Source organism: Atractosteus spatula, chromosome 3, assembly GCF_055471065.1.
Source record: "Atractosteus spatula isolate fAtrSpa1 chromosome 3, fAtrSpa1.hap1, whole genome shotgun sequence".
Lineage (NCBI taxonomy): Eukaryota > Metazoa > Chordata > Actinopteri > Semionotiformes > Lepisosteidae > Atractosteus > Atractosteus spatula.
In genome coordinates, this window is record NC_142708.1 from 72990545 (window position 1) to 73004491 (window position 13947).

At 45.2% G+C, this 13947-nt stretch overlaps 1 protein-coding gene across 1 annotated transcript in view; it reads right to left on the reverse strand.

Moving 5' to 3' along the window:
- Positions 1-13947, reverse strand: part of LOC148838706 (beta-1,4-galactosyltransferase galt-1-like) — a 25891-nt gene continuing 11944 nt past the window's right edge. The window contains exons 2-3 of the mRNA XM_088910291.1: positions 7210-7362; positions 1-2049 (exon numbers count right to left, since the gene is read on the reverse strand). Of these exons, the coding sequence (XP_088766417.1) occupies positions 554-2049; positions 7210-7240 (1527 nt within the window). The 5' untranslated portion in view covers positions 7241-7362 and the 3' untranslated portion in view covers positions 1-553. The remainder of the gene's footprint in view (positions 2050-7209; positions 7363-13947) is intronic.

Consider the following 13947-nt stretch of genomic DNA (forward strand, 5'->3'; position numbering starts at 1 on the left):
TTACTTAATTGTGTAAACTTCTCTTTATTTTGGGTTTCTTGATTGTATCCTGAAGGCCGTGTTTGGTATGTTCTGCTCTAAGGATGCAGTTTTCTGCAGGAGTGGAAATAGGATCATGGACAGAGTCGCCGGCCCCTAGCAGTGGGGGTGACATCAGACATCTGGTGGAGCTTTCTTGGGATTCAAAGCAGAGTTTTAACACAGGAAACACTAACTAAGGGATCTGACCTGAGAAAAGGACCTGAGTAGACCAAAGGCACCTGAGCTGAGCATGCCAACTCCGCTGACCCACAGGTAAGTGTGAACTGCTGCTGCACCCTGCTTGTGTGACGAAGCACAACCATCCCGCATCCAGTCTCGGCTGATCGGACACAGGACAGCCCCTTTCACCAGTGAGCTGTTCCATTAAAGGAGTTTCATATCGTCATGTTTTGTCTGTTAAAACAAATACCAATGTTTATAGACTGTATGTAAAGAAGAAGCAAATCTTCAGTGATCACATGATTTAAATAACATGAAGATTTCAACTTGGGACAAATCTTCAGCCGCGACTTCAGCTTCGATCTTCTAGCTTTTTTAAGAGGTTTGTTTTCTTGAACACGTGGGTAACGGCCTCCGTGAGTTCAGATGCATAAGTCCAAAGGCCTTCGTCCCGAATCAGGTCCTCCTCTTTTAAGTTGTCCTGCTTTGGCCGTCTGATGTGGTACAGCCTCCCCAGCTGGTCGGGCACCTCCACTGTGGCGCCGGTCTGTTCTAGGACATGGTGGACCGAAAGCTGAAACACGTTTCGGGGGTTGACCATCAGCTTTCCCGTGGTAAAGTGTGGTTTGGGAATCGGTTCCCGGTAGATGTGCTGGAGGAAGTTAACTCCCGGGATTCCCTGCCACTCCGAGATCTTAAACTTACCGCTCTCCTCGAAGACGTTGTTGCGGAAAACGTTGTTCTCGAAGTAGAAGCTTGACGTGTTGCCATACTGGGCCTCCAGGTCGCTCACTAAGTCCCTCCAGTTCTTGGCCTTCAAGGGCAGAATGATCTCGTCAATGTCATTTAAGAGGAGGTACCGCGTTTGGTACATGTACCTGTAGACGCAGTCATTCAAGGCTGGGATTTGACCGTAATAGTGCAGATCTCCTGGAGAAAGGGAAGGAGTCCAGCTGGAAGACACTTTGATATAGGAGTCTATGGGCCATGGTATGACCTCTACAAAACCCACTCCGGTGTAGTAATCCAGCACCGTTTCCATGGCTGGGCTGCACTGACTCTTGTAGATGGCTACCTTCTGAGCTCCCAGGATCCGGTACATCTCCATGGCCTGCACGAACTGCAGGACGTTGTCGAAATTCCCAAACATGGTCGAAATGCAGACGGCAAACTCGGCAGGGAAGCCTGCGTCTCGGGCCTGACGGTTCTGGACGGGCAGGAAAGACATGTTCTGGGGCTGGCCTTGGTTGGTGTAGACTGCCACGTGCGTCGGGTCGCAGCCATCGGGGACAGCGCAAAGCAGGTCAGCTGTACCGTACTGGAAGCCGAAGTGGCTGCCGTGGACATTGGTGGTGGCTTGGGTGGACGCGAGGTGGTCCGCGCAGCTGAACAAGCAGTAGTGCACCGCGTTCTCTGTCCGATCCACAATGGAAATAATGCGAACTTGTCTTTGTCCCTTCCTGTGCTCAAAATAAGGACTAACCACATAGGTCTTTGTGCCACCCACATGATGCAAGGTGGCTGCTTCTTCCACAGAAGTACAGATTTTTCCAGGTCCGCTGTGAGGAGAGCAGCCCCTTTTCGTGGTTTGGTTATTTCTCTTTTCACGTGCGATGTGATGGTTGATCTTTTCACCGCCTGTGTTTTTAGGCAGTGGTTTATCCCAGGTGAGAATGCTCCTGGTTCTTGCGTTGAGGAATAGGAGGAAAAGAAAGACAAAGAGGAATAGAATCAAGGTAAAAATGAGCTTCTTGCCACTCTTGATCTTTGCCGTAGCTCTCGTGTGGAGTGGTGCATTTTCTAGATCCTCATCCACTGTGGGCATTTTATCTGTTTGCACAGTGTAATCTGGTAGGAAAAACAAAAGGAAGTCAACCAACTTCTTACAGCTATAATAAGGCAATCCTAGTTTAATACTCCCTAACCTGAACTCATTCTAACACCATCTTCTTGGAAGGTTCTAAACGTTACTTGTGCCCGATACAGTCCAGTACACTACTTCTCACCCTTGCCATTGAAGACCAGTTTCTCTTGCCTGGATGATGCACAACATGATGCTGTGAGTTTGTTTTGGCAGATGACATGGCGATTGCCTTAAACCATAGCCCAACTGAATTGCACAACTGAAGCTTCTTACACGGTATTGTGGTACTAAACTTTTACACTGGTGATCTTGGGAAAACTAGATGGCTCATTAGTATTAGGCTTGTATATATAGTGATGTGAAAAAGGTTGTATGCCCCCTTATAATTCTGTAGTTTTACACATAAAGACATATCTAACAGTAGATAAATCTAACCTCATGTGACGGATAGCACAAATTTTACTTTGACATTAAACAAAGTAAGGGCACTCCATGATCCAGTAATGTGTGGATCCCCCATCAGCAGCAATAACTTGAAGTAAGCGTTTCCTTGTTTCCTGTACTGCTTCAGCTCGGTGGTGTTTGAGGGCATTTTAGTGTGTTTTAGATCATCGTCCTCTTGTGTGATCCAATTTTGGTTAAGCTTTAGCTGTTGGGACAGATGGTCTCGTGTTCCTCTAGAATGTGCTGGTATAGAGAGGGCTTCACGGTGCACTCAATGCTTGTGAGGCGTCCAGGTCCTGCGACTGTAAAGCAGGCCCAAATCATCACCTCTCCACCACCTGGCTTGGTGGTTGGTGTGAGGTTCCTGTGGTGATCGCAGCGTTTAGCCAAGCATCGTTTTGTATTATGGCCAAACAACTCCACTCTGGTCTCATCTAGCAAGCGGACGTTATTCCAGAAGCCTTGTGGTTTAGACAAAAGTGCCAGTTTCTGATTTTATATTTGGGTGGAAGCCCTTCCTGATGATCGACTCCTCATTTGCACCTTTTGAGCAGCACCTGCTTCCAGTTTCTTTCTTTACAGCTATGGAGGCAGTAAATGTGCACGCACGTTTTCACACAAGGCTTCTGAATGTTGGCAGATTTGTTTGAATAAATAATGACAAAGTAAAATTTCTAAGTGCCATTGATGACATGAGGTCAGATATATTTCCTGTTAGAACTTGGTGAGGAATAAGTGTGAAGGTCAGATATCTTAATCTGTAAAACCAGAGTCTTAAGACAATGTACTATTTTGACATCACTGTTTGTGTAGTGTGTTAGTGTTGGTCAGTAAAACTGTACTATAAAACCAGAAACGAGACGAGAGCTGGACTTTGGGGATTGAGTTGGATTCTAAGCATGCTGCTGTATGCTGTTGCACACCCTAACACTCCTCTCTCCATGCCACTGCGCAGTACACACACTGCGTGCACCTTTTATCTGCTGACCTCGTGGAGATCTAAACTGAGAGACCAAGCCAAGACTGTCTAGGGCTCTTGCCTGTTCGCTGCGGTTTCCTGCACCCGGGAGCAGGCTGCGCTGGTCTCGTGATCCGGCTCTTTAGCGCTTTTCCCCACAGTTCCGGCAGGGGGCGCTCGTGCACATGCCAGGACCGACTCCGAAGCCGAGTCGGCTGATCTCGCGTATCGCAAAGTGAAAGGCCACGTGCGCCAAAAGGTTTAATTTGTTATGCTGCACACTGTTTTCGCAACAAATAGGCAATAGCATGCCGCTGCACTCTCTGTGACTAGAAATAAAAAAACAGGGGAAGCTGGACTTAATTTCACAATCCGGGTTAGTGATTTTCAAGCTTAAATCTGGCAACCCTGTCTAGACCACACTGTTTTATTGCGAATTACCTACTTGGAAGCTGAAAAGATAAACTAGTCGAATGAAGTGTACCACGCACGGTACAGTAGTAGTCTACTCGTCTTGATTAAATTCAAGAGACGTCAATTAGGTACTTGCAGGTCTTCCACAAGATTGTCAAACCAACAATTATGAAAACGGCTTTTAGCGAGCGCTGTATTTTCGCAAACACTGAAATTAGCAAAACAAAATAGGACTTTGCAGGTGGCAGGCCGGCACCCGTGATTTGACGGGCGGTTTCTGTGCGACTCTCCGGCCCCCAAGCGGGCGCACGCGAGGGAGCTGCGAGATCCTTCACGTGCAGCCTCCCCGAGGAGCGGCCTCAGGTCAGAGGTCACAGCATCGAGGTGCAGAAGGTGGGGAAAAAAAGTAGAAAACTTTTTAAACGTCTATGAAAAGCAAAGAAATACGTAAAAGTTTTTGACCGATTACGCAGCTAGACTTTAGTCTACATTTCCGGAGGGCTGGCATACAACGACGGATTTCCTACAGTGAGTTGGCTTATTTTCCAGATAAAGATCAACTCAGCCCTTACGTTGCTTATGTAAACATATTTCTGCTTAAAGCACAGTTGTTGGAGAGAAAACATTTATTGGACTATTCTGGAATGTATAAATGTATACAGGCAATTCGCTCGATAAAATGATGATTTTGGAAAAGGTGACTGATTTGTTTCTCATTCTGAACGTTTTCGCCTGGTTCCCAGACGAGAAAGGTTACTGCCAGGAACATTTGCGCAGTAATCGGTGGCAAGTCATCTTTTTACGATTGACCTTTCAGTGCTAAACGTTCCACAAACGAAAAATCAAGTATTCTTGATCTCATTTGGATCTAGGCATTTTCACCCTTAATTTACTTAGTATCGCAACTGTGCCAGACTGATGATAACCCACGTGTGATAAACCGATTGCGGTCTTCTAAAAAGAAGTAGAGTCAGTGTATTGACGTCAGCTGTAATTAACGTTTTGCTTGTCCGCTTGTCGCTTATACCCGTTTTACGAAAGGGCTGGATCCTGAGCTAAGGGCGAGGGCCGAGCTGGTGAAGGAACTGTCCTTGTGCAGGCAGGTTTGTGCCGCTTCGTGTGATCGCAATACGGAAGCCGTGCATCCGTCTTTAAATTAAAGAACATATTCCTCATATTAAGAATGTGATCCCTCATACGTGTACACTGCATTTCTGGTAAGCAGCTTACACGTGGTGAAGAAGGCCAGCTGGGAATTCATTTCACAGACAGCCATTGGATCATTTAAACGTTATCTTATGTTCTTTAATTAGACTTGCAGAGAACGAACCTCTCTAAGCAACCAGTTAGCTGCCATTTCCTCTTGTCTGAAGAGGTTGCGGATTTGTGGTTTTCAAGGAACCAAGCAGCCTGACTGCTGACAACAGGCGTGTTGGCATTCCTGTAGTGCTGGACGCTTTCAGTAGGCCCTAGAGGTGAAAGTTTTTGCCTGCTTGCATATTAATCAGCATTTACCTGTTCAAAGGTTTTGCAAATGATAGGAGGTCACACCCTGTCTATCTAGCTCGTGGTTTTGCAGCTAATTGATCGTCTTCAGCTGCTTAGTACAAGCCGGGCGGATCTCGGCTGAACAGCTCGTCAAAGCGCCCGCGAGCTTTTCATTCTTTTTACAGCCCAAAGGAACCGCGCCTGAAAGCATGGTCCCCTCTCGCTCTGTGATTGAAATGTAACTTACGGACCCTCTAGACACCCGGTTTAAAAACATGCTCCTCCACTCTTTTTTCTTTCCATTTTCACCACCTCTCATCGACTCAAGAATTGACAAACGAATGAAATGTTCAGCCCGTGCTGAACTGACCGCGGTGTAACTGCAGCCGTTAGCGGAGTTTCCGTAAAGACAGACAGCAGACAATAGGTTCGTCCGTTTTTTTAAATACGAAGCATACTGAGTACATTGTTAAAGCACCGCCAATTCTACAGAAGATCGTATCATGGTAATACCAGTGTTTCGGTGGCTTTGAATGCCTTCCAGTTTCACGGTTTTCACTCGCAAGTGGATCTGATTAAGTATCCCCTGGAAATCCTCTCGATACCCACCTGTTCAATGATGTACAGATCTTTATGCAACACGCAAGGACAGAGGTGCACACAGCCCTTGTGTGCTTGCTTTCAGGGTTCCCGTGTCGTGTAGGAGCTCATTAGCCATATGTACAGTATATAGCTCAACGAGATTCTTATCTTAAACGCGCAGTTCTTCCGGGACGTGCAGAGAACAGGGGGCAGCACCACGCGATGTAGACAGTACAGAACAGTAAATAACAGTGATGGAATGTAACACCCAGAACGATAAATACACGGTAGTCCGAGTCAGAAGTGCAGCGGTCTGAGACCTTGCGCAGTAAGCTGTCAAGCGAGCGCACTGCCGCAGAGGAGAAGCTGTTGATCGTGGTGGCCAGTGGTTTAGCGGTGCGGGACCGCTTGCCAGAGCACAGTTCGCGGCCGGGTTCGATGGAAACCCGAATGATGGACTGGGCTTTATGGCGACAGCGGATGGTGTGAATCTCACCTGATGGCTGTTGAGTCACATGTTCTAATCCTCCGGGCCGTGCCACAGCCATTTGTAGTGCGTCTTTGTGACGAGAACCTGAAACTCACTCACTGGGTGGCTGTGACACTCTTGCATTGCTCTAATCCCCAGCAAACGCGTTAAATACACCGACGAACCGATATACAGTAGACAGGCACATACAACGGGGCAGTTTTTTTTGTTTATATCGTAATTAGCGAAAGCACAAACGCGCAAAATCCCTGTCGGCACCTTCTACGGGATATTAAACTGGACCGTGTCTGCAGGGACGCACGAATTCAGCTTTGGGGGCTTTGAGTTCCGACTTTTTGTTCCGGTTAGTTTCCTAGTGCTGTCTGCAATTGGTTGTCCGCTTAACCTGGGACACGTAGCCTACTTCCAAAATGACTGCGATAAAAGTATAAATATGACTTAAAAACATTTGTGGGGGAGAGAAGGTTTTACATTTGAAGAATAATACACTTGCACTTCTAACAAAACCTTTTTGGTTAGAGACAATACGCGGCGACATTAATATGCAGATAGGTTATAGGAGATGACCAACATATTGGTTCTTTCGTTGGAACCTTTTTCTAAGAGATCTGTAACCCTGTGAGTGCTTACCGTGACTGAACTGACCGGTGCAGGAAAGAAGCATTAGCCTACTTGAAGGCCACTTAAGAGTTTTAAATATCTCTCTACCTGAACAGCAGTTGGATGGGGGGGGGGGGGGGACGGGTATTTCAAGGGAAGTTCGCTTACCTGTGTTCCTGGAGTTGATCTGGTAGTCCATGTTAACCGGAGAAGAGTCGTAAACTGGCGTTTTGCATTCCCTCCAGGCTCCGACACCGCCCTCTTCACTCGCCTCGAAACTTTAGATGTCACCTGTTGACGTTATCCCTTCATGACAAAGAGCTGGGGAGAACACAGTTGTTTGAGAAAAGGATGGGAGTTTTAATCTGATTTCTGCAGTCCACAGCGCTGGTCGCTATTGAAGTTCCCCTTGCCCCGACCTGTTTGAATGGAGACGGAAGGGGATACTACTCAAGTTAAACGTGTGCATAAGCAAAACCTTTCCAGTCTTTTACTGTCTTTTTTATTGAAATGGAGAAATGAATCTGCTTTGTTGGTCAGGCCTACACATTTCGCACGATCTCATCTGCCGTGTGACGAGCTGTAGACCTGGAAACTCAAAACGGTTGAAAGTAAACCCGTTGGTCAGAACAGGGACAACACGTTTATGTGCAGCTCCATTCATTCTTCTATCAATACGTTTTAATCTTCCAAAACCGAACTGTACCTATGAGAAAAGAAACAGTTTTAAAGCTTAATATATTGAGGCAAATTCGGTGTGATTGTCAAAAGATACAAATAAAAACGACACAGTCTGTGGCGATTCGAAATGAGTCGTTCCTCTGAAAGACGCTTTAATGAATCCAGTTTTACTGAAACGTTTGGAGCTAAAACGCCTTAGTTCAGAAATTCTAAATCGGATAAAGAAGTAACAAAGTTTAGCTTTGTTAAATTTCAAAATCATTAAAAAATCTGAGGTTTTGCTAAATATTCTCTGGAAATTTCAGTTGATTCAATCTGTATGCCGAACTTTAAAACGGACCTTTTAAAAAAGTGGATGTTTAGTTTTTCATTATTTACCTTCAAGCTTTAATCCGCCTTTTGGAAGATAAATATTTAACTTAATCCTTTCGCTCAATTGTCCGTGCAAGTGCTGTCCCCATGGGCGTTGTTACTTCAGTGTGTTTTGTGTCTCCTGAAGATCGATTTCGCGCTGCTGCTCCTGTTACTCCTCGCTGTTCCCAGAGTCTCTAAGCAAGGTGTGCTACACTAACGCCTAAACTTGCCACACTCACTTGACACGTATGTTATTATTCAATGTGAATAACACTATTTTAAATCCTGGGAGAAGTGCAGACGTGTTTAACTTATTTTTACAAACCGCTCAAAGTTTAGATGACGGATTACGCCAGCATAACTCATGCATGTAAGAGTCTTTTAAGCAGGATGTTTTAGGCTCCTGAGTTACTCTGTTTTAAAACTTCCAGCGGACAGAAGGCGGATGAGATTTTGGAACGTAGCTGCCTTCAGAAGGACTGCAGTAACAAAGTCTGGCCACTAGAGGTCTCCAGTCTAATACTTGTTAATTGGGTCAGTGGGCGTTAAGTAATTGGTTAATAAGGAATGCAAGTCCACAGTTCTCACATGGGGATAACTAGAGGTCTGTTACTGTACGAATAGGGGTGGATGGTGTTAGTAGTAGTTGTGTTTTAGAAAGCAGTGTCAGGAGAGTCCTCTGCAGTGCAGTAGTATGAAAGGAGGATAATTCTTTTCAGTCTTTGGGTTTTAAAACAAAACTCTGCAATAAAGCCTCTTGCAACTGAAGATAAAGCCCTTGTGGATTTTCAGGTCCTCGGAATCCTAGAGTTTTTTAAAAGGTGTTTTTTTTCCTTGACAAAGTATGTTCTCCCTGTGTTTGCATGGGTTTCCTCTAGGTGCTCCGGATTCCTCCCACAGTCCAGAGACATACTGTACTGGCAGGTTAATTGGCTTCTAGAAATACAGTATAGGCTCTGGTGTGAGTTAGTGCACGTCTGTGTTTGTGTCTGTGTGTCTGCCCTGTGATGGCCAGGCACCCTGTCCAAGGTCAACCTGCCTTGCGCCTGTTGCTTGCCGAGATACGCTCTGGGTCTGTACTGGGGGTGTGGTGAAAAACATTGCTTTCACAATTTTGGAGTAGAATGTAGCTTATCCTTCTGGGTAAATCAACAGATGTCTGGAGGATTACTTCAAGATTTAGAAAATTACATGATGTGCTTAGTCAACCAGTGATCTCTGGATTTATTTTGAGGGTGTGTGCTGACTGTAATCTCGGTAGATGGGTTCTTAACTGGGAAGGTTAGGCTTAAATTTTGTAGCTGTATGTTAAGCTGTATTGTTTTTCATGGAACCAAGGTTGAGAAAACAGTTTTATTTCAGTCAGCAGGCGATGGGGTGACATTTGGAAAAATGTATGTGCTTCTCCTCAGTCAGGTGACTTCCAAACGTCGTCTTCAGTTTCATCGCTATGCAAACAATGCTCAGATTTATGTTAAAACCTCTTTTCCCTCTGATGTCCCGCCTCCATCACCTATGTCTCTTCTGTGCGATATCAAGCTCTGGTTGACCTCGCATTACCTGAATGTCAAATGTCAGCTGGAAAGTTGGTGAGCTTCACAGTGGTGGACTTCCCCATTCACAAATCAGCCAAAGTCAGGAATCTGGGAGTCACACTGATCCCCTCCTGTCTTTGGAGCCCCACATGAAAAAAATTAGATGAACACAACTTCTCAATTTCAATGCCAACTTCTGTCATTATTCAATGCTAAGTGTGTGATTCGTGCATTAATAACATCAAGGCTTTATTTCTGCAGCTCTTTGCTCTATGGGCTCCCTAAGTAAGTTGTCATATGTTCAAAACTCTGCAGCTAGATGACTGACGCACACCAGGCCCTGGCAGCATATCACTCCTACGCTTCAGTCTCTACATTGGTTGCCTATAAATTCACATATTCAGTGCAGGATCTTGCTACTGACCTTTAAGGCTCTAAATAATCTGGCTTCATCACACATCTCTGAACTCCTCCATGTTTTCTCTCCCGCCGGTTGGCTCTGCTCTGGGACTAAATCTGAGAGCTTGGGTGACCGTGTCTGCTCTGTCACCGCCCCTTACAGAATGCACTTCCTCTGACTCTTCGGGAGAAATTCTGTGACTTTTCACCTCTAAGCTCAAAACTCAGGTTTGTCTGATTGTCCTCCAGTTTATCCTGTGCTTTCTTGTTTTTTTTCTGTTACCCTTTATTTATTTATTGTCTTATTCTTTCTTTATCTCTATGTACCTCAGATTTGGAAACGTGCTTTATAAATGAAAGGTGATTATGATGATTTAATATTATTTAAAAAGCTTGTTTTTCTTCCTGCAAGGCTTTTCGGTGGGATTCAGCCTATAGATTGTGCTCACCGCCGTCTCCCCAGTCTAGAGTAAACTGGTCCAATACTTTTATCAACCACCAGGGGGCGCCGAGGGAGGCTTGGAAAAAGTTGTCGGTATGCAAAGTTTTACAGGAAATGGGCTCTTAGTAAGTAGAATGTGACATTTTCAAACACAATTTTCTTAAAAACCTGCTGCTTTAATATATTATTAATGCATCACCATCTTATTCGTTCCTGCTTCATGATCCAGCTGCTTCCAGCAAATCAAGCAGGCCAGACACGTCTGGTACAAAGCAGCTCTGCGTTTGCGCCTTGGAATTGAAATGACCAAATCATTTTTACTGTTCTTTTATTGCCCCTTTTCTCCCCCAAATCAGCCTGCTTCCCAGGGCAAACTGCATTTAAACAAGTTCAACACACAAGCCTTCCGTATTTTTCCGCATTGCTGTTCGGTAATGTTAAGGGGAGGAAGCCTCGGACGTATGAGAGAAGCCTTAATTACAATATTCATTTCAGGCTGAATACGGCGGGCAGCCGTGCTCGGCACGGTCACGGTCTGTGCTCAAGGGGAGCCAGCTGTCACGCGTGTCCTCAGACTCCATTTCCGGGAGCTGCGCCCCGGCGTGGAAAGACTGTTTCGCTGCAGGCGTAACCTGCCGGGTGAGCTCTTCCTCTGCTCCTCGCCCCCTCGCAGCCCTCTCTCTTTCCGGGGCCGTGACCGTGACCACACCGGCTTCACAACCTCACAAACCCTGAGGCTAATAATATTCTGAATCGGTTAATTAAAATGGCTGGATTGCTGGAGGTTCTTTGTGGTCCATTACCTCTAGGACTGCTGTGGGTCAGGTTTTGCAGTTTTATTAATGACAATTACATTCAGGAGATATGGAGGGGTGTTTTTCTTTTGCTAACGGAAGGAGCCAGGGGTCTGGCTGCAGATAACGTTTCTGTGCCCCTCGCTTTTACCCCACTTTCTTTCAAAAACAGCCTTCTCTTGTAGCGGGAAGAGTATACTTTTGGTACCTCCCTTCCAAACCACTCAACACAGGCCTTCGAGGCAGAGCGTGGAATAGCTTTAGATCATTGAACTAGACTGTCAGGCACTCAGCAGAGCTACAGCATGCAAACTGACAGAACACTTTGTCTGATAATTTCCATTTGTAGGAGGGGGGCACGTTGATGATTCATGTCGAGAAAGGAGAGACCTTGATGGTTACAGTCTGTGCATCTGCAGCATCTTCTCTGTCACACACTAGCTCTGTCCATTGCTTGTGTTTCAAAACAATAAAAACAGGAACAAAACAAAAGACAGTTTATGCCTCCGAGCTACATGAATTTATTTAATTAGGACATTCCACTGTCATAACGTAAAAAAAATGTATGAGACTTCCTGTAACAGCTGTCCTTAATTGTTTCTCACTGTGTCACATGAGACACTTTTTATATTGGCAGTCATCGCCTGGAGGAAAGGGCGGGACAGTGGCGTTGCAGTTACTGCCTCGCAGTGTTCAGAGCTGATTCTGAACTTGGGTTCCTTCCGTACGGATTCAGCGTGTCAAAGGATTGCTGTCCGGGTTAATGGCCGTTACTAAATTGCGACTGTGCTTGTGTGAGCGTCTTGTCCAGGCTGTAATTTCTGATCAGCAAAGAGCGGCTTTCTGTAAATCAGCAGATGGACGGACGTTACACTAGTGTCCCCACACCCCCGAGCCTGACAGTCGCTGCAAAACATTTTGGGCTTCGAGGACTAAAATTCCATTTCATCTCATTAGCTCCATCAAACAAAATAATAATAATAATAATAACGTGCTACAAATGTCGTGCATCTTTATAAAAAGTGGCAGTTGTGGCAGTTATAAAATGCTCTATTTTCAACAGTGGACTTTGCTGGAAAAAAAGATGCGGAACTTTGATAAGATTACAAGAGCCCAAATCACATAGGAGCCAGAGTGTTAACAGAAGCCAGCAGCAACTATTATCACGCAGTATTTTGCCGTGCCTTGAGAGGGGCATTCCTTGGCACTGTGCTATCCAAGGGTTTTTTTCTCGTCAAACAGCCTGTTTGTTTGTTTTTTTTTTATCTTGCAGCATGTTTTGCATTAAAACCAAACACGCCTTGTAGCCAGAGAGCGTGAAGACTTCAAAGATGTTCCGGAAAAGTGAAAGTGTGTAATTGTGGCTTAAATGTTTAGGTCTTATTTCTGCACTTTGAGTCTTTGTGTCGTTTGACTTGCATCTCGTTGGAGGTAGGGTGGCCCTTTGTAAACCTCTGCTAATGACCTTTGACACCGAGCCTGCACACGGTTTGTTTGAAGGGAAGACCCACTGCTTTCTCCGAGATATTTGTTGGTTGTGTTTAATGTCATATCTGCTTGTTGGTTGTTCAGGGTTTTTATCATCACGTTAAATTTTTGCAATAGCCCTATCGCAGAGCAGTTTGTGACACCATATCGAAAATATAATCAGACTTACAGATCAGTAGGTACAGCAAAAGGGCTGTGGAAATGCTCTTGTCAGAGCCTTTGCAGCAGGGTTGCCCAACCAGTCGACCAGGAATGTTTGGCAAAAAAAAGAGCTATTTGATTACTTTTTTCGATAGCCTAAAAAATCATTCAGATCTGTGCATGTAATGCCATATATTTTACTGCCCTTGTGTGTGCTTAACCCTTGTCGAATGGGTTGTAAAAGTCTCTTTCCTGAGTGCTGGCTGACAATGGAGGAAAAAAGGCTACAGGAGCTCCGTCAGTAGTGTTGTGTTCGCTCCCCAAGAACGGTCTCTTGGTTATTGCCGCACGAACCCCACAGTGCATCTTGGAGCGAAGCAGACTGGCCGTGACAAATTCCCCGACAGTTCGATAAGTTTGATCGCCTTTTTGATAGCTGTGGTGTTTGAGCGAAAATGATGAAGCAAAGCGACCGAAAACTTACCGTTACCACAAGGAATGGGAGCATGATTATTTTTTTGTACTTTTGCATTCAAATCTGCAATGCTAGCGTGTACGCGAAAAGGGGAAATATAGAACATTTCAAAACTGCACACAAAATATCTGATGTGGACTTTCCCGTAAAAGAAAAGTGGGAAAAATTAAAATCTCAACTAGCAGCATGCGGTTTTCACGAGGCCTAATACAAGAGGGAAAGCGGCAATCGTCGCACCGTTCAGTGTGAGACGCCCTGGCTCGACACAAGAAGTCATTCAGGGATCGAGAAGTCATTAAAGAAGCGTTTGCTGAGACGGCTGACTTGATGTTTGGAGATTTCAAAAACAAACATTTTTGGGGAGGTTCAGACAGCTGTTGCCTGAGTTTCTCAAGTCATCTAAACACTGTGAATATGCCCAATTAAAGAAAGACCAGTGGCATCTGGATTTAGTATTTCTCACAGACTTGACTGAACTGCTAAATGAGCTGAATGTCGAGCTGCAGGGACACAATAAAAATGTCATCGACATGATCAGCAGTGTCAACACATTAAAAAAAATTACAAGTGTTCTCAAGTAAGCTTCTCAGTGCCAGT